This window comes from Pipra filicauda, unplaced genomic scaffold (genome assembly GCF_003945595.2).
Source record: "Pipra filicauda isolate LSUMZ 115617 unplaced genomic scaffold, ASM394559v2 scaffold80_size11013439_pilon, whole genome shotgun sequence".
Lineage (NCBI taxonomy): Eukaryota > Metazoa > Chordata > Aves > Passeriformes > Pipridae > Pipra > Pipra filicauda.
In genome coordinates this window covers 1096533-1122907 of record NW_024104987.1, presented here as the reverse complement: position 1 = coordinate 1122907, position 26375 = coordinate 1096533, and the positions used below count along the sequence as shown (strand labels likewise).

Below are 26375 nucleotides of genomic sequence, written 5' to 3'. Positions count from 1 at the left end.
CTCCAGCATATCCCGCCCGTTCCCAGGCGGAGCCGGGAGCGCCTTCCAGGCAGTGGGAGCACAGAAGGTGGGAGAGAGCTCATCTCCTGCTCTGCTGTGAAATCCCAGGCATGTCACTTGTGGCTGTTCTCCAGGGGTGACATCCCTGCTGTGAATGAGTGGGAGGGGGAGCGTTTGGTTCCCTGGATCCATGGATCTGCTCTGGTCCTGCTCATTCCTGCTGTGAGATGCCTTGAGGGAGGGAGAATCCTGTCTTCATTTTGGGACGGACTCTGCTTCCTCCCATGACCCCAGTGCAGTAGAAGCTCTCTGCAGATCTCAGGTGATGGGACATCCTCACAGCCCTGCTTTTTCCAGCAGGGATTCTTTTCCAGGCATCTTGAGCCCAGGCCAGGCAGTGGTGGTGGCTCCTTCCCTCACCCCAGCTGCAAACTGCTGCACAGCACTAAAAATACACAGAATATTCCTCAGATGTTACTTGTCCGTGCAAGCAGTGGCTGTAATTGCCACGGGGATGTTCTATAATTGGAACTGGGAAGGAAAGTGGTCCAAGAGTGGGAGGAGAAGCAGTTCATGGACAATCTTTTCATTAAAGTTTGGTCCATTGTGTGGAGAAACATTGGAGAGCCCACTGGATATCGAGATTCATGGCACGGCTCTGCTGTGGGGTGTGGGCTCCAAGAGCCTTATGCTGATTATTTTAGAGGTTTTTCCAGGAACTGAAGGAGTTCTTGCCATCTCCAAGATTGGTTTTTGGAGTTTGTTTTTTTTACCCATGGCTCCAAACAGCAATTAAACCAGTGCATGGTCCGTTAGCAGAGTTACATCTCCAAGGCAATTAGTGTGGATGGGGGTTCTCTGATGGTTGTTTTACTGGGATTGAGTGCAGAAGGGTTGTCCTGCCCTTCCCAAGGTCCTTCTAACCTGTCCCTGTTTCTGTTTGCAGCATGATTGGGCTGATGTTGGGCACCTGCATCGCTTTCTACGTCGTCATCGGCGACTTGGGCTCCAACTTCTTTGCGCGGCTGCTCGGATTCCAGGTGAATTAATCCCACCTACCATGCACACAGTGCTCCCAGATCTTCCACTGAGCTGTGTGTTCCTTGGATACAGCACAGCTCCTGCCTTGGAGTGTGCTCAGCACTGGGGTCCCCTCATGGAGAGCTTTGCGGGATGCCTGGAGCACGGAGCCTTCGGCTCTGGGAAGTCCTGGAAGCCCAGACATATGGTGAACAATCAGCTGTAAAACTCCAGTAAGGCATTTCCATCAAAGGAATTCTTTTTAACTTGTTCCCTTATTAATTCTGGAGCAGATTCCTTGGGGAGATGATGCTTCCTGCCTTAATTCCAGCCCCAGTGGGTAGTGACAGGCAATTCCTCTGCCTGAGTTCTCCCCTCTCAGTTCAGGAGGGGTTTTTGTCCTGTCCCTGGCTGTTTTGGTGGCCAAAGTCATTGTGTTCCTGCCTCCTCAGCCGTGTGATGAGCCTGGTGCTGGCTCAGGATGCTCAGAGGCAAGAGGTGCTCCTCGTGGGCATGGCTGGAAGCTGGTACAAGAGCCGTGCAGGGAAGCAAAAGGACATTTGGGAAGCAAAAGGGTTTTTGGTGGAGCTGTTATCTGTGCTGCCTGATGCTCCTAAGCTCAGATTAAGGGGCTGTGAAGTTAGAAAAGATGTGTTGAGGCCACAGCCAAATTAGGTATTAAATATTTCCAAGTGTTCTGCTTTAATAAATACCAGTGTGAGGCTTTGATTAATTTTCTGGATCAGAGTTTCCAAGACTTCAATCTCTCGTTTCCCTGAGTAAGTTTAGTTTTTATTTAATTGCATGAAAATACCTAAATAGCTTGTGCTGGATTAGCATTTAACCCCCCTCCCACCCCCCAAATTCTTCTGCCTCGGACCTGACACACACTGCAGAGCAACAGTGGCACCCAGTGACTGTCTCAGCTCATCACAGACGGAGCCCAAGGAACATTGACTTCGCAGCATCGGATCTTGAAGCACCTGCAGTCACAGAATTTCACACTTTATAGCTGTTTCTCACTCTGGGAAAATGAACCACGTCAGGGTTTGCTCGTTTGGTGGATGTTTTGGGTGTCTTCCCTGCTCCAGGTCTTTATGCAGGTCCCTTTTCCAGGTGTCGGGCAGTTTCCGGATAGTCCTGCTCTTCGCTGTCTCCCTGTGCATCGTCCTCCCCCTGAGCCTCCAGAGGAACATGATGGCCTCCATCCAGTCCTTCAGTGCCATGGCTCTCATCTTCTACACTGTGTTCATGTTTGTGGTGGGTATGGACACTGAGGATCCTGTTTTCCTACTGTTTTAACTCAGGCGTTCCCTGCAGGGGCAGGCCTTCAGTTTAAAATGTCCTTCCTGATAATTAGTGCTGGGAATAACTGGGCATCTGGGTGCCTGTGCTCCTGAACTGGTGGAAGTGGAGAGGTTTGCTTGTTGGACACCAGCAGTTCTGTTTCTTCAGCTCCATAAACTCTGTTTTGGCACTTGGTGTGAACTTGTTCTTAGAAGTTTCTAGAAAATACATATTTTTATTTCTTCCCTGAGCTGGACAGACTCTTGACCATTTTGATGCCATAGGGGGAGTGGAATGATGCCCAAACTGGCCCATTTGGCTCTGCCAAGCCCCGTTTCCTCAGAGGTGAAAACTGAATTGTGCTTTTTCATGACAAGTTTCACCTCCTGGATACTCCTGTGGTTTGCTCGTGGAGCCCCAGCCCTGTCTCGCCCAAATTTCAGGACTGGAAGAGCTGGAAGGAAAGGGAGGTGTAGAAATTCTTTCCATGCAACTTTTCTAGTATGTTGTGCAGGGTCACACCTCGGAGCCTGCTTCCACAGGGAGGTGTGGAGCATTCCAGGAGCTGTGCCTTTAAGAAAACCACAACATTCATGAGAGTTGCTGCACCAAAACATCATCTCTGGGGACTAGAACCCCCATCAAGGGATATTATAAACAGGCATTCAGACATATTTACCTTCTGCTTCCTGTGCAACCCAACCCCTGCCAATTCCTGTGTCTGTGACAAAGGAGCTCCCCGGCCTCAGCTCTCCCCTTTTCCATGAAGTTTATCCTTCTCTTTGGTGAGCTGGTGTTGTTAAATGCCTCTGGAGAAGCAAGTGGGATCCTGTTTTGGGATCCTTTGTCTCTGCTGAGCAGGATCCTCCAAGGCCACCGTCACTTCCCGTTTGGATTTAAAAACACATTAAAAAACGTGCAGAAGAGGCTGCTTTGAACAATAATTCTCACAGTTAAATGTGTCAGTGGATATTGTCCCACTCTGATGTGTGCTGTGATGTCTGATGGTGTCAAAGAAGGGGGAATGTCACAGATCCTTTAAAATCCTCCCTGGGATCCTTGGTGGCCCTTTGAGCTCAGTAGGTGGGATGGGAGCTGGGGCTGTGGGGCTGCTCCTGGCAGAGCTGCCACATGCTGCCTCTTATCCCAGCCCCAGCATTCCTGCTGCCATGGAGCTGTTTGGGGCTGGACCCTCACCCCTGCTCTCTCCCTTGGCTGCAGATTGTGCTGTCGTCCTTCAAGCACGGGCTCTTCAGCGGGCAGTGGCTGCAGCGAGTGAGTTACACGCGCTGGGAGGGCATTTTCCGCTGCATCCCCATCTTTGGAATGTCTTTTGCCTGTCAGTCGTAAGTACCTGCCATTCCCACCCCTGGCAGTTGTTCCCACAGTGAGTTTCTGTGAGGGCAGAGGGTCAGGAGGATCTGCAAGGGATAGATACCATCTGGTTTGGTGTTTTATTTTCATCAGAGTATTTTACAGCCCACTGAAGTTCAGGCTCTCATTCAGTCGTGACCCTTTTGTTACCGAGACGGGGAGAGAGTTACATTTCACCTGGGAGTTATTGTAGCTGAGCAACAGGAGACTGCTTGGGACAAACAGCTCCTCAGTGTGACACACGGGGCTTCTGGTGCAGCTGCACGAGGGATGAAATTCCCCCGGTTCTTGAAGGGAGCAATGTAGCACCAGGAAAGGCAGCAGTGTCACCCCATGGCTGCAGGGTCCCCCCCAGGGCAGTGAACACTGGGGGCTGCTCTGCTGCCCCAAATTCCTTGGAGAACACTCAGAAGATGGCACAGTTGTTGGCTTTGGAGGGTTGTTCCTGCATTTCCAGTTCCCTGTTTTTAGTGGCACGTGGAAGGAGGTGAGAGCAGACCAGGCTATTTCCAGTTCCCTGTTTTTAGCAGGGTTTGTGCTGACAAGTGGAAGAAGGTGGGGACAGACCAGGCTATTCCATGTTTCCAGCAGCATTCCCTCCTGCACCGAAATGGCACGTGAGCACTACATGCCTGGCCAGAATTGTGACAGCTCCAAACGGTGTAAATCCAGCCCTGGACACAGGAAGGATTGGCCTCCTTTGGGAGGACCATCCTCCTTTGGAAGCCTGGCAGAACTGGGCTTCCCCCCTGTAGTTCCAGCAAACGAGTCTCATGCCAACAGTAAATGAATGTGACAGATAAAATTTGCTCAGGCTGCTGTGTTTACACCCACTGCAAGATCCAAATCATCATTTTCCACTTACTGGCTCTCTTGGCAGCTCGGATCCTACCCCGGCTCCAGGCTTGCTGTTTAATGTCTCCATCACAACTGGCAAAGAGAATTGTGTTCTCCTGCAGCTCTACCTTGTTAACAAATCTCTTTTTTTTTTTTTTTTCCTTATGGTATCCACGCAGTAGTACCCAGCAGAATTTTCCTGGGAGCTGGAAATGCAGGGAAATGGTTTGGTCTGGACCAGTGTGTGTGGATCTAAATAAAGGCTCCGTGGCAGCACTTATGTGGCAAACCCAACCTAAAGCTGGGTGGTTTTTAGCAAGCATCAGGAAAATACACTGTCCCCAGCCCAGGCAATATTTCATATATATATATATGTTTTATTTCTTTATATATTCTATCCATATATATATTATTTCTGTCTTTATATATATTTTATCTGTCTGTGTATTCTCAGCTATGTAGATTTAATTTGGCTAACCTCTGAGTCATCTTTTTAACCATCCCACCCGCTGCAGAGCCTCCATGCTTCCAGCCTGGATGTTTGGCTGGGCCCTTCCCCTCGGGGGGGCAGAAGTTTGGGATGTAGTCAGTTAATGTAATGGCTGTGGTGAGGGCAGGGAGGAATCCCAAATGGAGAGACTCCCGGGAAAGCCATCCTTGATCCCAACCAGTAACTGCAGCCCCTGTGGGTCCTGGAGCTGACATGCTCAGCCTCCTTTGTGCAGACCCATTTGATGTTCAGAGATTAAGGGTTAAGGATCCTTCTGCTTGTCCTCACCCTGACACACTTCTCTGGGAATGGCTTCCTGCCCACTGGAGCCGGGGATACCCCTTCCCATCTCCCCGTAGGCTCCCCTCGCTTCTCCCTGGAGTTCCTTCAGTAACACGAAGCCAGGATGTAGCCACTTGAATTAAAGTAACAAGAGGTTAATGAGTTGCTAAAATATGCACCTGATGTCAGAAAAGGGCATTCCTCAGCTTTCCAAGGCTGTAAATACCCCAAATCCCGTGGAATCGCTCCTGGCTTTCTGTGAAGGGAGCTGAAGTAGGACGGGCGCTGCGTTCCGTTCTGTTTGTTTAACTTTGCCTTTAGACAGGGGGATGCTCCAACCTTCTTCCTGCTTTTCCTCTGTAAACACTGTGTTGCTTTAATTATCAGCACGGAGAGCTCCAAGAACAATAATCTCCGGCGCTGGGGCTGGCCCGGAGCCACCCGCGTTCCCGGGAACAAACGGTCATTCATTTTGCAGCCCTTTCCGAACCCCAATGTTTACATCACACGTTTCGCTCCACGTGGTGGGGTGGGGAGAGCAGGAATATTTTTGCAACACTTAAAAGTTATGAGTGTTCTGAAATCTCTTGGCATTAGCAGTATAAATTGTGGAATAGCAGTGGGTGTTTATGCTCCAGAGCGGGAAGGTGTCAGGGATTCATTGCTGCTGGGCCGAGGCAGGGAACGGGCTGGAAATGAGGGTTTTCTCTCTTTTTCTGCAGGTTTCCTTAAATAATTTACCCTTTTCTACAGTCAGGTCTTGCCTACCTATGACAGCTTGGATGAACCGTCTGTCAAAATCATGAGCTCCATATTTGCTTCTTCCCTAAACGTGGTCACCACCTTTTACATCACGGTAGGAACTTCTCCTTCTCTTCCCTTGCCAGAAATCTGGAGGGGCCAGAGGGACGAGGATTTATCTACAGCCAGGGCTGGTTTCTGCTTATCTGTATTTATTCTGACAGATAAGTCGTCGTGCTGAAAGCAGAGTTATCTGGGAGGTGATGAACCCGACAGCACAGGGGCCTTTGGGAGAGTCCAAATTTTCCGCATGGCACGTTTTCCTTGGGTGGAGGCAGAGTGGAGGTCCAGCTCTTGCCAGGCCCAGCCTGGAGCTGGGGATGCTTCCCAGGGTTTGGGAGAGCTTTTTTCAGCCTGTTGTGAAGGAAGTTATGCCTCATAAGGCAGCAATTAATAAAAGTGGGTTAATTATTCTTGAGGAGAGCTCTGGCCCATGAGCCAGGCTGCTGCAGGGAATCATGACAGCCCCTCCATTGGAGAGGGACAATCCATGGGCCTGGCAGCAAGGACAGTGTGTCCTCCAGGAAACCCCCTGTGTTTGTGAGAAACTTGCTTTTAGGCAGGTCCCACTGTTCATTAACCACCTGTCCCAGCTTTTGGGGGTGCTGGGGCTGCTGGCAGGTTTCCCATGGAGGGGACCCCGTGCTCCCACCTGGCTGCTCCAATGGGAGGTCACTGTCCTCCCCACTTCCATAAGGAGCACGTGTGAAGTGCTTTGGAGTCCAGCCCACCCTCTCCCCTCCCCAGGTGGGCTTCTTTGGCTATGTGAGTTACACCGAAGCCATTGCTGGGAATGTCCTCATGAACTTCCCTTCCAACCTGGTGACGGAGATGATCCGAGTGGGATTCATGATGTCGGTGGCGGTGGGGTTCCCGATGATGATCCTGCCCTGCAGACAGGCACTGAACACCCTGCTCTTTGAGCAGCAGGTAAGATCCCTGCATGGCCAGGGCTGCCTCAATGTGAAACTTGCTTTTTGAAAGGTTCTTTGTGACCCTTGTGCTCTGAGTGGGTCCCAAACCTCTCTTGGTTCTGTAAGATTCTGGTGACAGTGGTGTGGGGCAGGTGCTTGCTATCTAATGGGACAAACCCCCAGCTCCCATAAAATCCTCAGTACCCTGCGTGTGGTGACAGTGCAGCAGGGGCCTGTGGCCATCTCTAAATCCTGCTCTGCAGAATGGTTAATCCCTGGGACTTAGAGGTTCATGTCCTCTCCTCGGAGGAATTCCTTGGGCAGAAGGGCTGGAGTTCCCAGGCTGAAGTCCACATCCCATGGCTGCTGCTCCCTGCTCCGCTGGGGATTCCAGCTCTGGCACAGACGTGTTACACAGCTCAGAGCCAAAGTGGTTCCCCCCTCAGAAAGAGGGAGAAATGTGCTTTTGGAAGCAGTGGAGCCTCCTCATTTCCTGCTGCTCCAGCTGCCGTCCTTTTGCTGGCCAACTCACTTTGCATTGAGCTCCAGCTCCTGTTCCCGGCCTCAGAGCCCAGCCCAGCCCCATTTCTTGTTGCTTCCATGTGTGCCTGCTCATTCCTGCTCCGTTATTCTCACCCAGCACCTTTGTCAGCAGCCCTGTCCCCTCCGGGTTCGGATGTTCCCTTCCTCCAGCGCCTCCTGGGCCGTGGTGCTGGCCCAGTGCGGAGGCGGGCAGTGGGATATGGGATACAGCCCTCTCCCACACATTCCACCTTTCCCAGGGCCAGCTCCTCAGCCAGCCTTTGTGACTGTAGCTGGTCTGTCTGCTGGAGACTGTGAGTCCCTTGTGGCGGTGGCGTGTTCTCCTCTGTGCATTGTGCGGCGCGGAACGCGCCGATGGGATTCAGCAAATACAGTAAGAGATTGTGGGAATGTTCTGAGGCCTTTGTGTATCCGCATAAATAGAAACCTCTTAGGGCAGGAAATAAAACTTGAGCAATTTATAGCTCTAAATCCTGCCACTTCTGCCTGTGAGAAGCCCCCAGCTCTTTTCTCACGTCGGGAGGGCCCGAGGATGGGGGCAGACAGTTGGTGAGAGCCAGCGGGTGCAGGGGAGGAAGCGCTGGAAACACTTGGGAACACTTTGGATCTCGCCTGGGCTCAGCTCGTGGCTCTTTAGGCTTGAAGGTGTCACTTTGCCTTCCTCTCCATCTGTGCAGCAGCAGAGCCGGGACCGACTGGGTCTGCAGGGCACGCTGGGGCCTCTGCCTTCCACACCTCCCACTTGGAGTGTGGGGATGGGATGGGGTGGGAAGCAGAGGGCATCTGGAAGCCCTCCAGCAGCACTCATCCTTCCCTGCTGTCTCCCTGGGGTGTCCTCCTCCCAGTTGAGGGGCTGTTCCTGTGGTGTAGTATGGTGGGAATGGCCCTGCTCCCCCAGGTGTTGGGAGACACCTCTCCCTAGCAAAGCCAGAGCTCTTCTCCCTGTGACTGATCTCCCTCCTGCTGCTCCCTGTGCTCCCTCCTCCTGCTCTTGGCCTTGGCTTCTCTCCGAGTCCCTGCACAGGGACTGGGGCACAGCTGTGTGGGGTCACATTTGGGGTGTGCTGGAAACAGCAGCTGTAGCCCCACGTCCCCTGCCCTGGTTTAGAGGTTCAAATGCACCTTAGAACTGCTCAGCCATGTCTGACTGCCTCCAGCATTCACCTCTGTGGAGGGCGGAGTGTGGGGGTGATGGAGCTCTGGAGTCTGCTGAGGGATTGCTGAGGAAGTGGGGGAATTGCTCAGGAGCTGGGGAATTGCTGGGGGCTGTGATGCAGGAGCTGAACTCCCCCCTTCCCTAACTGCCTCCCACCCTTCTCTCCCAGCAGAAGGACGGCACCTTCGCTGCTGGGGGTTACATGCCCCCGCTCCGGTTCAAAGCCCTGACGCTGGCTGTAGTGTTTGGAACCATGGTTGGAGGCATCATGATCCCAAATGGTGAGTGAGCAGCTGGGGACCAGGGCTGGCTGTTTTCTTTGCTCCCTCTTATTTGCTTTCCTGGCTGGGGTGGCCGGGCTCACAGCCCGTCCTGCCCCAGGGCTCCGACAGCCACCCCAAGCTGCTGCTCTGGCACTTCTGGAAGAGACCTCTGCTGACTTCTCCTCTTCTTTCCCAGTGGAGACAGTCCTGGGCCTGACAGGTGCAACCATGGGAAGCCTCATTTGTTTCATCTGCCCGGCTCTTATTTACAAGAAGATCCACAAGAATGCTCTTTGTTCACAGGTCAGTGCTGATGCTGCTTGACATCCCCCTAAGCCCTCTGCAGAGCCTGGGAACATGGTTCTTTTGGCTGCATCAGGGAAACTGCTCAACACCTCCTGCAGCCTCCCCCTCCAGTCTGCCCAGTACAGGTGGGAGCTGTTCTGGTCAGGTGTCTGTCACTTAGGGAGCACGGACAGCAGCAGAGGTGGTGGCCCAGTGCATGGCCTGGAACACCAGCTCTTTTTCTTCCTCCAGCAGCAAGTGAAACATTGATTTGGTGCATAAAATGCTGCTTCTAGTCCTCCTTCTGGTGGGATTCAGGTTCTGGATCCTCAGAACAGGAAATCCAGGCAGGCTGTAAAACCTTAAAGCCTCACATGCCGACCTGCCCGGGCTGGGTAAAACAAACAGGGCTTCTCTGCGATGCGGTTCCCGCTGCCGACCCTCAGCCTTCTGCTTTCAACCAAAGTAATAATAAAAAGGAACACACACATAGAGGTGTTGCTTCAGGAATTGATTTTCTGAGGGACTGGGGTTGTTCAGAGGCTGTTAGAAGTTTAACTTTTCCTTTTGCTCCGGTTTGAATTGGCCTCCTCAGGGACCAAAACAAAGTGGCTTTTTGCTGGGCTTGATCTCTCTGCTCCTGCAAATACTGTGGGCTGAAATTAACAGGTTTTGGGTTTTTTTTTCCCTAACAATAATTTAATCCACTCACTTTTTGCAGGCCTCTGTCCCAGCGTTCCCAGAGAGGACAGTGCTGGGCTGCCCAAGGTTTTGGGCAAAGTGTGGAGTCAGCAAGGGAGAGCAGCACGTTTCTGTGGGGCCCACAGAACTGGTGGCTTGTTCTGTGCTTAATGACTTGTGGCTTTGCAAACCTACGTGAAGTTTTTAAGCGGGGTGTGTTTTTTTTTTTTTTCTTCCCCGTGCTTTCCCTGACACAAGGAAATAGTCCAACTTTCCAGCTTTCACTCTGAATTCTGACACTTAGCTCCGAAGTTCTTTGAGTGAAACCCCGAGCAGGAGCCTGAATGCCAGCCTGGGTTTTTCAGGGAAACAAAGAGCACTTTCAAGAATTGCTTTCTATTCTGGCTGAGCCAGAGTGTTTCTCTGCAGTGCCTCGAGGCTGCACTCAGGACAGGCTGAGCTCTCAGCCCTGGGGTGGGACACTGGGGCCCTCACAAAGCCTGACCCCAAACGCTGGTCACGAGGCTGAGGGAGATGTTTGTCCTGCAGAAATCCTCACAAAGGAAGGACTTATCTAAAGCATCAGGCCCCGGGTTACCTCTCGAGGGGCTGTCCAACCTTCCCTGAGTGATCCATTGCCTGTCAGGTTTGCATTCCTGCTCTGAGCAAGGACACACCTGCTCAGCACCTCCCCACCTCCACAGCCCAATTTGGAGCCTACCCTCTCCTCCTTCCTCCAGGTCTTTGCAAAGGCTCATTTATTCTTTCCCTGGAGCTCTGTCTTTGGTCTCCTCCTTCATTCCTGCTTTTCTTTGATCAGGTGCTCCGCTCCATCAATGTCTGCTCCTGAGGAAGGTGGCTGTTGGGGGGGAGAGGAGCCAGCCCTGGGCACAGCTGTCCCTCCCTCTCCAAACAATGTTTTCCCTCCTTCCCTCCACCGTCTTTAGCTCCCTTCAGAGCAGCAGATCTTCTCAACGCCAGCTTTTACACTTGTCTGGGTTATCTTGACTCTTGTGGTGCTGAGAACTGGCTGCTTTTATCGAGCCACCTTTGGCATCCAGTCTGGTGTCAGGAGGCTACAGGGTGGTGACATGGGAGGGCAGGTTTTTTCAGGAGATGGTGCAAACTGAGGCTACGAAATGGGGATGCTGTACTAAAAGTAGAGAAGAGGATTCCGGGAGGAGGGATATGGGCAGTCCCAGAGGTTTGCTGGCCAGCAAAGAGCTTCTGCCAGGGAACTGTGAATTATCAGAGCTGCTGCCTGGCTGGGTTGGGCTGGAAGTGTCCTGGTTGGAAGGGTTGGGTCGGAAAGGCAGGTCCCAGAGCAGTTAAAAAGCCTGTGAGTGAAGCAGGGAGAGTGTTCCCTTTCTTGTGGTTAAGCATCTGTTCCTGTAAAGGTCCGGTCCTGCTGCCCCCCGGGGGCCCCGGGTTTGGCTGAGGCTGCTGAAGGGCGCGTGGGGGTCTGTGAACAGAGTGTGGAACTGCCAACAGGAAGGTGTTGCCTTCCCAGTGTTGACACAAGCGTGTCTGAGAGGCCCCTCCTAGGGAGGCCAGAGTTGTCCCAGTTGGGGAAGAGGAGCTGCCAGAGGTCAGGAAGTGACTCCTCAGGCTTGCTCCTGAGCGGGTGGAAAAGAGATTCCCTGTGCCCTCCCCTGGCAGTGCAGGGGCCAGCACTCCTTCCCCACCAACACACTGAGGGGTCCAGCCCCCCAAACACAGCGTGGCTGTGGAGGGACCCGGCCGTGACCGGGGCTTTGCATTCCTTCACCATGACTCCATCCCTCGGAATGCTCCATGTCCATGGATGGTGTCACACCAAACAAATGCAGTGTTTGCTGGAGGACAAGGGCTGAGCTAATGGCTCTGCTGTGCAGAGCTGGAGTTATCTTCTGGGAGGAAGGACGGCCGGGGGAGCGCGACCGGCCGAGGAAACGGCCGCGTAAACTTCCTCTCCTGAATTCCCATCCGAGGCTCCCGGGAGACGGGCCCTGGCCCTGCTGACCTGCCTGGTGGAACAGGCTGCAGCCCCAGGGGCAGCCACTGCCTCTTGTGTCCATGCTGACAGGGGCTTATGGAAGAGGATCTCTGCTCTTGGTGGGATCTCTGGGTCTGGGGGACATCCTTCCCATGGACACTAGATCAAAACTGCTCTGCAGTGCTGTCCTTCCCCTTGCTCCAGGATCTCTGGATAAGTAGGGGTCCATGATTCCTTGAGCCCCGAGTCCTTGCAGCCCTCATTCCCGTTCCTTCCATTGCCTTGGTGGTCTCCTGAGCACAAAGCGCCTGCTTTTCCATGTCATAAGCATCTCCATGGAATTAAGCCAAATCATAAACCTCTTTATTCTGGTCTTCAGTTGGAGAGGGGGTAGGTGAGGAGGAGGAGGGGGCTGCTGGGGGGAGCTGGGATGGCTCAGGGACAGCCCAGCCTGTCTCTGACTGCCACGTGTGCCCGTACCCGCTGCTCCGGGAGCTCACAGCTGAACTCCAAATGTGGAACAATCAAAGGGGCTTCAATCCGAGGCATTCGAGGCCCTGGTTCCCCACTAAGATAAGAAACAACAAAAATCCTTTTAAAGCATTTAATGTTTTCAGCCGTTTCCTACAGTTCCCTTCTCTCCCACGTTGCTCCTGGTTCCTGTGGCACCAGAATAGATCCTCTTTGTGGAAACCCTCTTCCTCTCCGCTGTTGTTTCTGGAAGGTGCCAGAACAGCCTCCCAGGCACAAAATGCATTTGTGCCGGGGCTGTGGATTGTGTGAGGGGAGGAAGTGGAGCAGCTCCAGCCCAGGGCAGCAGAGCAGGACCTGCTGACTCGGCGTTTGGCCCGAGGGGTGGATGGCAGGATTTCTGCTCTTTGTGCACCCCCGGGCAAGGCAGGCAGCACATTCTGCTCCTGTTTCCTCTGCAGTGGCTCGAAGGTCTGGCCTCTGCTCCCTGGCCACGCTGCCCCTGATCCAGAGCTGCTCCACATCCCGCCAGCCTTTTCCTTCCGAAGGCGTCCGTCTGTCTGCGGGGTGAGCTGGGAACGGGCTCTCTGGGGTCTCCTGGGCCCGACTCTGACCACGCTGGCCCGTGTTTCTGGGCGACCTCCCTCAGCACGAGGCGGGTGAGGAAAGCATCAGCCTCTCCTCCCCCTCTGGAAGTGCCAATGTTTTAATTTCTCCTTCCAATTTCACCTCTCCCCTTGATTTTCAGTTTTCTGGCAGCTTCCAGTGGTAGAAAGGCTCCCTGTGGCTGTTTCTGGTTTTCCTCACGCTGGGAAGCATCTTTTTGTTGTGCTTTTTGTGAGTTGGGATGTAGATGCTGCAGGGCAAGGATTTGGGGGGAAGAGGATGAGTCATGGAATCGTGGAATGGTTTGGGCTGGAGGGACTTTAAAGCTCATCCAGTTCCATCCCCTTCCATGGGCAGGGACACCTTCCACTAGAGCAGGTTGCTCTGAGCCCCATCCTACACTTCTTAGGAGTCATGTGGAATTAGATCCTTGTAGATCAATTTGTCATCAGATAACAAGCTGTAGAAATTCCTTTTGCTGCCCATCACTTTCTCCTTTTTGAGGTAGAGAAATTCCTAGAGCCCTTCTCTCCACAGGATCCAGATTCCATCCTTCTATTTTTATCCTGCTTGATCCCAGCTTTCTGGAAATGAGGGAGTCACTTCTCAGCAGCTTCTTGAGTTCTGGCCACCAGCACTCATGTGTGGACATTTTACTCTGCCTTTCCAAACCAAGGATTTCTGGGCAGCTCCCTGGAACATTTTGGGTCTGTAACCAGGCCGGGCACCTCTCTGCTCAGCCAGACCCGATTTCATGGAGTTCTCATACTGGAAATACCAGGGAATGAGCCTTTGCAGCTGGACTCATGTCTGCCACATGCATTTTCCTCTCCCTACATCCTCTCTGCTCGCTTTTGAGCCCTTCCAATGCAGGAGTTGCCTTTCCAACAGCTTCCAGCATCCCAAATTCCCATTCCCATGGCTCTGCACCCAAATACAAACCTCAGACAAAAGCTACTGGTTTCCCTGTTTTCCTCCTAAATTTCTCTCCTCTTCTCTCCCTCTTACTGACACATGTCACTGCACTGAGCTGGGAATTGTTTGGAGACACCGTGGGAATGCCGTACGGAGCAGTGCTGGTGGTTTTACTGTGCTAACTGTCCCTCTGGCACTTTGTGCAGATCATCCTGTGGATTGGGCTGGGAATGCTGGTGATCAGCACATACACCACCCTGTCTGCCACCGAGGACACCCCTATGAGGACAGAAGCAGTGGGCTTGGAGCACCTGGACAGAGAGGAGAGCAGAATCGACCAGGATTCAGTCAAAATCCCAGGTATGTGTCTGCTGGAGTTGGGTTTCCCAGACCTACTCCCAGCTCCACTTCTTAAAAAGAGGGAAAATAGTTGTTTTTTTAAGTGTGGCAGAAGCAGGGTCATTTTCAGGCATCTCTTTGCATCTTCCCAGCTTCCTGGGGCCTTTTCCCAAGAAAAGCTGCAGTTCTGACTGCTGGAAAAGCCCACTGTGACCTCCAATGGTACCTTCTGGGAGTTGTTTTTTCGGAAAGGGAGAGGTGGGAAAGGGGCTGGGATCCTCCGTAGGGACAGAGCAGAGATCCCTGTTTGGGATGATCTCAGCGGCTCTGTGAGCACAGTGCCCACCTGGCTGGGGGGCTCGTGGCCAAAGGGGGCTGCCTTCCCCCCTCTGCCAGCCCGGGAACCAGCCATCCATCACCCTCGAAGGTACGGGAATTTATGGGAACTGCCTTTTTTTTTTCGGTGCCGAGGAATATAAATTTGGACTTCGCTTTCGCCCTGACAAAGGCTGTGATTATGCCTCAGCTTTGTTTACTGGTTCCTGTTATTTATTATTTGTTTGCTGGGGCCGCTGATGGAATTACGGCCGCTCCTCCCTTTCCCAGCTGCTCCGGAGCGAGGCCGCGCAGGTGCCGCCTGACCCCGCGCTGCCCCTCGGCCCCGCCGCGTCCTGTTCCTTCGCCTCAGTTTTGTTTCCTCCTGCTCCTGTGGGGCTCTTTTTTTTTTTTTTTTGTTCTTTGGAGGCCTTGAAATATCCTCGCGGAGATTGAGAGCGGAAGGGAGAAAGGGGCCGGCTCTTCGGGAGATTACCCTCCCTCCTGGTTCTTGGCCGGGTTCCTGCCCGGCAGCTTGGAGTGTCTCCCACACCGGTGCTGCCGCCGATAACATTCACTCCGGGGTTGCTCTGCGGTGGAGTTTACTTGTGGTTTGCTCGTGGCTTGCTCAAGGCCGCGTGTGCCTTCCCAGGCACGTGGGTGCTGGTGAACTCTAAGCAAAAGAAGCTCCCAATCCCTTAATGGAGCCCTCAGCAGGGCCGGGAGGAGGGATGCGATTGAATTCTTCTGTCTTGGTTAATTTTGGAGCAGTAATGGCCAAAGAACAGCTGCTCCTTTCAGGAGGAATCGCTAATGACACGTGTTCTGACTGGGAATATAAAAAATCCCATAAAACACGGTGTCCGCAGGAGTTTGCTGAGTCTTCCCCCCTTCTCGGTGTGAGCCGGGGCGGCGGAGCGGGATGCCAGGCTCTGATCACCCGAGCGATCCCGGAGCCCGCCAGCATCGGCTCTTAGTGCTGCTGGATTAAATAATCCCACCGGGGAGGGAGGCGGGTTCGGTGCTCCCGGGTCATAAACTTCCCAGGGAGGAGCCGTGCGGCTCCGAATGCGCTGAAGAGGGAAAGCTCGGCTGCCCCCGCGGTCCCTTTGGCAGTGGGGGACTGAAGGGCTCCATCCCCTGGGATGAGGACGAGGGGGGAGATGGGGCTGGGCAGAGGAAAGGGATCAAGGAGCTGCAGGGTGGACATGGGGCTGCCCCGGGAGAGCCGCCGCTGCGATTCCTTGGATCTGTGCCTCCCTGTGGCTCTGCAGGATGTCGGCTTGACTAGCAATGAGAGGCGTTAAATGGTGCCCTTCATCCCCCCCGCGGCTCCCCCTCGTCCTCGCCCGCCTTGTTTTGCAGAGCAGGAGCTGCCGCCTGGAACGCGCCGCAGCAGCTGCATCCTGTCGTTCCAGGGGCGCAGGATCCGGGCTGGGCCGCCCCCGGCACCTGGGTGCCCTCCGGATGGGCCCCGTTCCGCACCCGGGGGTTCAGCGGGATCACACGGCCTCTCCCTGGCCACCAGTGGTGGGTGCTCCAGGCCCCTTCCCAAGGTGGAGGGTGCCTCGTGCCCCTTTCACCAGGGCACAGGATGCCTCGTGCCCCTTCCCAGCACCGCCCCATCCCAGGCAAGCCTCGGGGCCTTTCCCCAGCGCTGCCTTCCCCGCCTGCCTCCCGCCTGTCAGCGTGTGAGAGGAGTTTTATTGGCCTCTTTGATGTTGTGGAGCCCAGAACTGGAGAGACTTTCATTAAAGCCCTGCCCCGTGGGCCTGGGGATTATGAATATTAGAACATTGGCCTTTTATGTGAACACGTATTGACCAGCGGCCTCGGAATCGTGTTTTTCCTAACGACACCCAAGTGCCCATTACAGCCCCAGCCTGTGGTGCTGGAGGTTTTACTGTCAGCAGCTCTTCGGGAAAGGGATAAAACCCCTTCCAGCCCCGTCCTGCCGCGGCTGCGCCTCTGCTAAAAGGTTGCTAAGCTGCCTCTGAAAGCTCAGGAAGGCAATTATCCATTTAAAAAAAAAAAAAAAAAAGAAGAGCTAATTAGGCAATTTCTCTCCGTATTTAAAGCACCCTCGAGGGTCTCGGGGGGGATTAAGATTTTGTAATATTTTTCAGCTCCTTACTTGGTCGTTGCTGCTTCATCTTCTCCCTGGCGTTGTGCAATGTTGGGTAACAAAGCCCTGATTCAGGCTCCTTGTGCAAGAGCCCTTTCCCCGGTGCTCTGGGCACCCTGCTCGGGCCATCCCGGTGTCCTGCGGGATGGGGAGGGCTGTGTTACCTGGGTTTGGGTAAAACTGGGGGCTGTGTTTGGCTTGGCGATGCTGAGGGCTCCTCCACTCCTGCATCCGTGTGTTTGCCCACGAAAAACCAATCTGCCCGACCCAGGCTGTGTCCCCGCTGGCGTTCCCAGCCGGAGCAGCCCGGAGATGTGTGGAACGTGGATCCTGCATCCTGGTAGCTGCAGGAACAGCTTGGCTCCGTGGCGGCTCTCCCTGGTGCTTTGTGCAAGAGAGCTTTTAATAGTGCCTGTGACACAGAAAAGGAACCAGCAGCCTCTGGTAATTTGGGTTGGTTTTTACTGCTGGTGCGTCAGGAGACAACTGTGAACTAATTTCAGGGATGCCATTCCATAACCTTGTGAAATCTGTACCCGTTTGGGGGGAGGGAGGGCTCCTGGAGGCGCAGCTGGGCCGGGGGCTCCCCAGGGAGGGCCCGTCCCTGCCCTGCTCCGGGCGCTCGGCACGTCCGAGGGCAGCGTTTGCCCCCGTCCCTCTGCCCTGCTTGTTCTGCTTCATTTTCCTTGGCACGAGCCCCTGGACCTTGCTCCGTGACACTGCGGTGAAGGAATTTAAGTGGGCCTGGAGCTGGGCTGGCATGAGCAGGTCCTGCACCCCGTGTCCCTGGTCAGCCCTCAGCTGATGCTCTGGAGCGAGTGGTGTGTCCCCAAACTCCCTGTGCTGTCCCTAAGGCTCCTCCACTCCTTTGGGCAGGTCCCCTTGGACTGGGGGGAGCACAGCAGGGCCCATCCCGCTGCCTCTGCCCAGGGCAGGGGCTGTGGACACACATTTCAGCTCTGGCTGTTGCTGCAGCGGACGAGAGGCTGAAGAAACGTGTGAGGAGGGATTTAGTGCCTGCCTGGGACCGTTGCTGTGATCTGAACCGGGAGCTGGGGGAGAAGGGAAGCTTTTAGGTTGCTAATCATGAAATTTTATGGCAGCCTGGAGAGGCTGCTGGCAAACCACAACACACCCAGACACGCACACGCACAAATCAGCTGCAGGACGCCCCGGCTTCCCCTCGTGTGAGCGGAGCTGCCAGAGAGCCGGGGGGTCAGAGCGGAGCCTCCCGCTGCTGCCTCGCGCCCCGGCCTTTCCTTGGGAGCCAAAAGGCTTTTACAGCCTCTCAGCCCTTCCCTGTAAAGTCCAAGGCTGCTCATAAAACATGACGAGGTGCAGCGTTACTGGAAGACGCTCCGGAGGGACCGGGAGGGCGACGAGACAGGCAGAGCCATTATTGCACATCCCGAGCAAAACTGTTCCCTGCAAACCACCCAGAGCCCTGGATGGATTTCCAGGCAGCCTGAGAGGTCGTTAATTCACGCCCTGATGATGAACTTAATTTTGTTTCCCACTGAGCAAATGACGGCTTAGAGGCAGCTTGGCCTTATTGCGGTGTGGAGACTTTTGGGTTTGTGTTTTGTTTGTGTTTTGGGCTTTTCCTGCATTGTTTGCAGAGCAGGGAACGTGCCTCTGCTTGATTTACGATGGGAGCTGTCAGGGACACTCCCAGAGCTGAGCGGGGCCTCCCCCGGCCCCTCGGGCTGCCCTGGGCCCACGGGGGTTCACCCACTGCAGGGTCCTCTGGGCAAAGGGGAGTGCTGGGATTAACTCCTCTGTTTCCTGCTTGCATGGAAAACTTCCTGCCTTTTTCCTTATTTCTTCCCCTCTCCCTATTTGTTTCCCCCTCCTTCCTGTTTATTTCCCCCTTGAACATCATCTTGCTGCCTCAGCTCCTCATTCCCTCTGCCATGGGAACGGCCGTGTCCGTGTCGGGTTTCTCTGGATCCTCTGGTCCTCTCCAACCGGAGCCATCTCCCGCCTCCATGAACCAATTAACGACAAACTTTCCTCCAACAGAGTAAATAGTTTCTTGCGCCGAGGCCAGGCCTGAGCTGGGAACATCCGCGGCCGTGCCGAGCGCTCCCCTCCCCAGCCTCGGCCTCCCGCTTCCCAGGGCCCCCGGCCAGGGCTGGGCACTGGTTCCTGCAGCCCAGTTTTTCCTGAAAAGGAGGAGTGTCCTGCCCTGACTTGCTGAACCCTGGGAAGTCCCTCAATGGAGAGGGGGGACCCTTGGGTACTAGACTTGAATTTCTCAGAAAATCCAAGCCCTTTTCCCCTCCCACCATCATTCCTGAAGCAAAGGAACGTGGAAAGCCAGCCAGCCCCACGCACGTCCCTCGGCTGGGTGTGGAGCTCCGGGACGCAGTCCGGGTTTCTGGAGAGGCTCAAGGTCCTGCTGGCATGGATCCCTCTGGGCCAGGAGTTTGCACTTAATTTGGGGGGAATTTTTGTTGTTTCCCCCCCCCAGCTCGGGCAAGGCCCACGCAGCTGAAGTTGTGGCAATCCCATCTTTCCCATGAGTTCATCTCGTAATAAATCGCACCAGCCCTGCGGAGGGGGAGGAGAAAATGGAAAGATGTTTATAGAATTAATTCCCCAAAGGAAATTGCACGGGGGAGGGCGAAGGGGGAAAGAGTTGGGAATTTTTTTTTGTTACAGAAGATACTTTTTTTTTTTTAAGTTTGTTGGATGGAAAAAAATCTGCAGAACGACTTCAGTGCTGGGAAACAATTTGATTTCCTCCTTGGCTGCTCTGTGAAGGAAGAGTTCACTCCGTGTGTGGGTTTTCTGCCACGCTGGGGGAGGAAAGGACCCTTCCCATCCCATGGGATGTGCCATGGATTCCATGTGGAATACGCTGGTCACACTGGCACTGAACCAGTAACTGGTTTGACTGGGTTGTGTCTTCCCATTTCTTTGAAGGAGAGAAGGGGGAGTCCCCCATCTCCCTCAGGAGTTTCCCCTAATTAATGCCTGTTTAATCCCACTCGTCAAAACTTCTGTGGGAAAAGGAAACCTCCCCTCCCTCCCACCCCTCCTCTGAGCAGCATCAGAAGGGCTGCTAAAAAAGGGAGAAAAAATAGGGGAGAGAAATCAAAATAAAAGAGGTTTTAAGGTGCTTTGCAGAAAACAGCAGTGTGTGGTAGGGCTGGGGTTGGCCCCCAGCTTGGCTTCTCTGGGAGCTGGAGGTCTGAGGCTGGATCCCAGCTCAGGTTCTGGTGTTGGGGGTGTCTGTCCAAGGCTGGATCCCAGCTCGGTCTCTCCCGGTGCCGGAGGTCCAGGGCAGGGAGCCGTGGGGATGCTACCATCTGGTGGCACTGGCTCGCAGCGGCAGCCGGCTCCATCCCGGCTCCATCCCGGCTCCATCCCGGCCATGCTTCCCTGCCAGCAGCTCCATAAAAACCCACTGCAGGGAAAACAACCGGGCGACCCCGGAACAAAAGCCCCCCCGTCACCTCCCCCCTGCGCTAAATCTGGAGGGAAACCAGCGGCTGGGCTGGGCGGGTGAGGGGGTTGGGACAGACACGGCGGTTCCCGGGATCCCACACCTCATCCCTGTCCCCATCCCATGTTTGCAGAGCAGAACCCGGCAGTGGAGGAGCCCGAGGATGACCGCGATAAACCCAAACTGCTGGAGGAGAAGGAGGAGATGGAGCAGCCACAGATCAAGGTGCCCATGCAGGTGCCCAAGAGGGAGGAGGAGAGAGGAAAAGCGGAGGAGAAAGTGCAGCTGGACCGTCCCGATCAAGGTAACGGGGAGCCTGGGAAAGGGAGCCGGGCTGGGAGCTGGGGTTGTGTGTGTTTTAGGACTATTTCAGATATAGATCCTGTCTCTGCTCCTTCTTCTCTTCACCCCACATTCACGGTGGACTTTGTGGGCTGAAGGTGATTTAGTGTTTGGTGCTCTGGAGGCTCGTTGGGTACACGGCCTCTGGACAGGGAGGAACGACAGGAATGAGCAAGGGCAGCAGAAAGCTGGGTGGACTGGGTGTACTGGGAGCCTGGTGCCTCTTGCTCTGCAGCCCCTAACCCTGCCTGTCCCCCCAGGGATTGCCCTGCCCGTGGGGGAGGCTCATCGCCACGAGCCCCCGGTCCCGCACGACGAGGTGGTCGTGGACATGGGGCGGGAGCGGGAGGAATCCAGCGAGAACAAGGCTGCTCCTGGAGGAGCCAACGGCCGCCTGCTGGAGGAGCCAGCCAGGCTGAACCCCCAGAAGGAGGCACCGGGCCCAAAACAAGGGAAGGAAGCGGCTGCTGAGAACCAGCAGCAGGGAGGGACTTCTGGGCCCGTCCAGAAGCCGGAGAAGGTCCTGGAGGCAGTGGTGCAGCGGGATGGTGGGGATGGCAGGCCGCCCTACAAGGAGCTGGAGCCAGGGAAGGCAGTGCTGGAAGCCAAGGAACAGGCTGCTGTGCCGGATGGTGACACCGCTGAGGCCGCGGGTGACCGGGACAAGGCCCAGCTCCAGCTCCCCAGGAGAGCAGAGGAGGCCAGGAAGCCTGTGGAGAAGGAAGCAGAGCCTGGTAAGCTCCTTCCACAGCGGCTCATCTGAGTGCACTCCTCTGGGCCCGTTATCCCCCCGGGGACGGGACAATTTGGTCATTCCCAACTCCGTCCCAGTGTTTCCTTTTAATTCCACGAGACGAGCACGTGAGCGTGCACAGCCCCTCCGGCAGCTGCTGTGGGAAAGGAGGAATCTGGTGGCTTTGACAGCTACTGTAAGAGCTGTCAAACAATTGTTCGCTACCCGCCAAAATGTCAGGTGCCGTGCTGTTCCTGCACGGCTCCCAAATCACCGGGGACACGGAGCCGGGAGATCCTGACAGGGAACACATTGCCAAGTGCCCGTCTAAAAGCCAGTTAGAGCTGTTCCTGCATGTTAATTGGCTGAGGTAGTTAGTGCTGGCTCGCTGCCACCAGCCAGGAGGTTGTTAAATATTGGGTTTATTACTTCCCTCGCAGCCGCCGCGCTGGATCCGAACGGTGCCGGGTGGGCGGGGAGGGACATGGAGGAGATTTGGGGAACATCTGCACTGACAGCAAAGCTCTGCCGTCCTTTGCAGGTGAAAAGCAGGAGCTGCCCCTCCCGGACAGAGCAGATCTGCTGGAGAACCGGAACACCGAGGAGAAACAGGAGAATGTGGAGAGCAAGCTGGGGGGTGAGTGTGTGTCCCCAGGCGTGTGGGGAGGGGGCACTGCCAGGATTCCCCGGGATCCCTCTCTGCAGCAGGATGGTGTCGTAAGGCCACAGTCCCCCCAAACCCCAGCTGCTCCATCCTGGAGCCTCGGAGCTGGTGCAGCAAACCCTTCCTCAGGCTGAGCTCCTCCCTTTGACCTCTGCCTGGCAAGGGTGCTTGGAGTCTTAGCTCAGACTCACGTGCTCCCCCTCATCCCATCCTCCTCCAGCCTCCCTCCCTCCCTCCTGGGTTTGTGGAGTCGGATCTTCCTGTGAGGAGAGCCCCCACAGTCCCTCGAGCGATTTCTGAGGGCTTTGGGTCACTGAGGTTTTATTTCCTCTCTTTCTCCTTTTCCAGAAGCCGGACCAGCAAAACTGCTGGACCACAACGTGCTGCTGCAGGTGATCAAGGAGCAGCAGGTGCAGCACAAGCAGCTCCTGGACCAGCAGGCAAAGCTGCTGGCGGTGATCGAGGAGCAGCACAAGGAGATCCACCAGCAGCGGCAGGAGGACGGGGCAGAGGAGAAGCCAAAGCCAGGTAAGGACACGGCCAGGGAGCAGGACTCCTCCCCACGGTGCTCACTGCTCACAGCAGCTCTAAAGTCAGGCTGGGAGAGATCCAATTCCTTTTGTCACATGGCAGAGTCCACTGCAAAGCCATTCCTGGCCTCCAAGGCATCCCTGAGCACAGGGATAACACCCCAGGGCTCTCCTCATCCTCCCGTGTGGCCATGGGTGGGTGTGGCCTCGTCTCCTGTCATACAGAATGTGCTGTCAGGAGCAGGGAATCTTCTAAGAAAACCCTTTTCCATGTTGGTTTTGTCCCACAGTGGAAGCTCAGGCAGATCCTGCCGTGCCCCTCTCCAGGAGCAGGGAGGACGAGGGCCTGGGAGCCAAGGGAGACACGGCCGGGAAGCTGCCGAGCAAGGAGCTGCCGGAGCAGCCAGAGCAGCGCCCAGGCCGGCAACCCCCCGGGGCCACTGAGCAGCACAGGGACACTGTGGGGAGGCTGGAGGAGCCTGGGCACAGGCGGGACATTCCTGGGGCTCCTCCCAAGGAGCGGAAGGTGCTGCCGCAGGAGAATGACAGAGCTGTTAGGAATCCCGCGGAGAACCGGGATCCCGTCCATGGGGATGCCCAGCGCCTTCCAGCAGCCAGAAACCACCTGGAGAAGAAGCCCTTGGCGGAGGATTTGGGAGGAGATCGTGAAGCCAAAGCTGGAAGAGACGTCCACGAGAAGAAGAATTTCCTGAAACCCGTGGAAGCAGCAACAGCTCCCATCCAAAGAGAACAGCTGAGGGCTGCCAAAGTTCAGGGAGTAGCAGGAAGGAGTTTGGAAAGAGACTCAGGAGTAGACCTTAAAGCCAAAGCTGTGAGTCAGGTGGAGCCCAAAGACCTGGCAGTGGTGCCGGACTCTTCCAGTAACAGGAATGTGGCAGCAAGGGAGCAGCACCCCCGGGAGCAGCGGAGAGGGGCGGAGGCTGAGGGAGCCGCGGGCGCGCTCGGGCGGCAGCGGGACCCGCCCGGCCACGGGCACGGGAAGGAGGAGGATCCCCGGGAGGAGCCGCGGGGCCAACAGGGCGGTGGGGGCGGGGGTCCCTCTAACGGCGCCGACAGGAAACCCGGCCCCGAGGATGCTCCGGCCCCGAAGGCTGAGAACGGAGCGGTCGCTCCCCGGGATCCACAGCCGGAGCGCGACGTCAAACCCAACCGGGACCTGAAGCTGCAGGTGGGCCTGGACCTGCGCCGGAGGAGACGGGACCTGCTGCCTCCCGACCAAGAGGAGGAGGAGGAGGAGGAAGAGGAGGAGGAGGAGGAGGAGGAGGAGGCAGAGGATGCACGGGGGGCCGGGGGCGTCCTGATCGGCCTGGACCCCGTTCCCGATGTGAAGGTGAATGACCTGCGGAGCGCGCTGGACACGCGGCTGAGCGGGGTGGCCGAGGGTGCCCAGCACCTGGTGCGCAGCCGCCACATCCAGCAGGTGACACAGGACAGGGGCCCGTGACGGGGATTTAGGGTCGTGCTCAGGCACAGGGAGGTCTGAGCCAGCGGCACTTTGCTGGGCACAGCACTCAGATCCGCGGGATCCCCTTGGATCCAGGAGCACCACCCCGAGGGCTCCTGCAGCGGCAGCCCCAGCACGTGCCTGTGGGCAGCTGAGGTGATGGTGATTCCTGCTGCCCTTGCCTTCCAGAGCTCCCCCTGCCTCGGCTTCCTGCCAAGCTGCTGCTCCAAGGACCTTTTTCAGCATCTCATTCATATCGAATTGCCTTCTCCAGCCATCTCCCAACTCCTCTCAGAACCCAGAAGGGGCTCCACCGGGAAGGGGCTGTGCTGAGGGGACCCAGCATCCACACCTCAGGAAGGGCTTTATCCCAGAGGAGCCGTGAGCTGAGGACCAGCAGAGCCAACAGTGCCAGAATTGGATGGGGAGTGGAGCCCTGTGTGTTTGGAGACAGTTGTGGTTTGGGAACCTCATTTAGTAGAAACGCTGCCTTAACCGGGCACAACTCCTGCCGTTGTGCTGCCTCTGTCCCAGGGATGGGGTTCCTTGGCCACACACTGGAGTCACAGGAGCTGTGTTCCTGCTGCCCTCCCCGGGAGCTCTCTGTGCTCTCCAGCTCCACTTCCCCTCTCCAAAGTGCATTAAGAAGCTGAATTCCCCCCACCCTTCCTGGCCCAGCTTGGTTTTTCTGCTGGAGATGATTAATTTGGGAACAAGCCGGGCAGATCCGGGGCCTCGGCTCACGCACACCTACCTCTGCCCATGTTCCATGTGCTCTTCCCAACACCCCAGGCCTGTTCTGCATCCAGAGAGATCCCTGCTCCAGCCCTGGAAATGCTTTTGATGAGTGAGGAAGGGAAGAGCTTCTTGAGAGCCCTGGGTGGTTTCAGGCTCCCAGTTTTGGGAGTGTTTTGGGTTTTTGTGTTTTTACATCCTGACCTGCGAATGTACAGAATCCAACCCCAAAGCTCTCCCTAGACCAGCTGAGAATTCCCAGCCTGGAGCCCTCAGACCTCATCACTGTGGTGGGTTTTATATCCCTTTCTCCAAGTGTCTTTGGGGACCTCGAGTCCGTGGCCGATGGGACCCCATGGAGCCGGGATGGGGAGGGACCCTGCCTGCCTGGTGCTCCCGGGATGTCACAGCCCAGACCCACGGGAGTCCTTTGGGAACACCCCCTGGAATGCCATGGCCTTAAACCCCCAGGACCCCCCACATCCCAATGAGCTTCTCCATTAATGCTGTCGTCAAGCACAAGCACCAGGAGCCCCAGAGCTGCTCCAAGGACAGGGATGGGCTCTGGAGCACAGTTCCAGCTCTGCCCTGGGACACAGATCTGGGCAGGGATGGGTTCTGGAGCACGGCTCCAGCTCTGCCTTGGGACATGGATCCGGGCTGTGTCCCTGTGGCACCGACCAGCCTTCCTGAAGCAAGAGGGAGCCAGACCCGGGTCGGCTCCTTCACCCCCTTTGCTGCCGGGTCAGACCCGCCTGTTTGTTGTTCTCCGTGTGAACACAAAGGACCAAAGATGCTCCTGACATTCCTCCTACTGGGAATGGTGTGGGCACCCCGAGCTGGGCTGGAAGCCTGTGGGAGCTGCCTCCTCCTGCCAGGAACAGCTCCCCCGTGGCAGGTGGAACGTGTGGAGAGAGCCCAGACTGCGGGCCGAGCCCATCAATAAAATAAGCTGAAGCATTTTGATCGGAATTCTTTTTTTTTTTTAAATAAATATAGATCTGAGACCCTCACCCAGCCCGGGGCTGCGCCTCCTCCGGGAGCCTCGCGAGCAGGGTGGGGGGTGTTCTGTCATTTGAGGGCAAACCGGTGCGTTTGAGGGTTTGATTCCTCTGGAGCATCTCGAGGGGGGAGCAGCTCTGGGGTCACTTCGGTGTCGCCTTCGCCTGCAAAGAGCTGCGGTCAGGCCGGGCCGAGGGGTCGGGATTGGAACCAGGACCGGGATGGGGACCGGGACCGTGACGTACCGCCCGGGCAAAGCATTCCCGCAGTGCCTGGAACTCCTCCAGGCACGTGTCCCGCCGCAGCTCCGCCGGCCCGGCCGCCGCCGCCGCCACGCACCGCCCGTAGGCCGCGGCCTGCGGGAACCACAGGGGACGGGAGCGGAGGCCTCCGGGACCCCCCGGCCCCGCAGCCGCCCCCCATGTCCCCGCGTGTGCCCCTCGGCCCCACCTGGTCCCCGCACGCCGCCAGCGCCGCCGGGAAGCGCCGCAGCCGCGCCCGCGCCCGCAGCCACACACCGCGCCCCGACATCGCTCACCGCATGGGCGCCGCCATGACAGGCCGCCCGCCATTGGCCGCCCGCCCCGCCCGTCAAGCCATCGCGCTCTCCTATTGGGCCGTATCGTCCCCATCCCAGCCCCTTCTGATTGGTCCCTGTGGAGATTGTTCCCTCTGATTGGTGGAGGTGCCCGTTGTTTATTTCCCGTCTCTCGCTGGCGTCAGCCCTGTTCTCCTTTTCCGCGCGGAGCTCCGCCCTTCCCAGCTGATGATTGG

The 26375-nt window shown here is 56.2% G+C and overlaps 2 protein-coding genes across 3 annotated transcripts in view; one reads left to right on the top strand and one right to left on the bottom strand.

Annotated features, from left to right (window-relative positions):
- Window positions 1–25565, top strand: part of SLC38A10 (solute carrier family 38 member 10) — a 30417-nt gene extending 4852 nt beyond the window's left edge. The window contains exons 4-16 of one of the 2 annotated variants that reach the window (XM_027725313.2): window positions 947–1040; window positions 2137–2280; window positions 3529–3653; window positions 6044–6146; window positions 6839–7021; window positions 8877–8985; window positions 9164–9270; window positions 14107–14260; window positions 20264–20434; window positions 20733–21206; window positions 21747–21842; window positions 22218–22397; window positions 22690–25565. In XM_027725313.2, the coding sequence (XP_027581114.2) occupies window positions 947–1040; window positions 2137–2280; window positions 3529–3653; window positions 6044–6146; window positions 6839–7021; window positions 8877–8985; window positions 9164–9270; window positions 14107–14260; window positions 20264–20434; window positions 20733–21206; window positions 21747–21842; window positions 22218–22397; window positions 22690–23864 (3115 nt within the window). In that variant the 3' untranslated portion in view covers window positions 23865–25565. Of the gene's footprint in view, window positions 1–946; window positions 1041–2136; window positions 2281–3528; window positions 3654–6043; window positions 6147–6838; window positions 7022–8873; window positions 8986–9163; window positions 9271–14106; window positions 14261–20263; window positions 20435–20732; window positions 21207–21746; window positions 21843–22217; window positions 22398–22689 lie in introns of both variants that reach the window. The other variant, XM_027725312.2, reaches the window with a different exon arrangement.
- Window positions 25560–26132, bottom strand: NDUFAF8 (NADH:ubiquinone oxidoreductase complex assembly factor 8). Its single transcript, XM_027725328.2, has 3 exons — window positions 26052–26132; window positions 25847–25957; window positions 25560–25765 (listed from the first exon to the last, which is right to left on the bottom strand). Exons 1-3 carry the CDS (start codon window positions 26130–26132, stop codon window positions 25745–25747), a joined length of 213 nt encoding a protein of 70 aa, XP_027581129.1. The 3' UTR covers window positions 25560–25744.
- Window positions 26133–26375: the final 243 nt, after the last annotated feature.

Bases quoted from the DNA above. Each gene is read 5' to 3' on its own strand.
- NDUFAF8 (XM_027725328.2), bottom strand. From the start codon at position 26,132: ATGTCGGGGCGCGGTGTGTGGCTGCGGGCGCGGGCGCGGCTGCGGCGC. The intron at 25,958-26,051 runs GTGGGGCCGAGG...TGGTTCCCGCAG, and splicing joins TGGCGGCGTGCGGGGACCAG to GCCGCGGCCTACGGGCGGTG. The intron at 25,766-25,846 runs GTACGTCACGGT...AGCTCTTTGCAG, and splicing joins GGGAATGCTTTGCCCGGGCG to GCGAAGGCGACACCGAAGTG.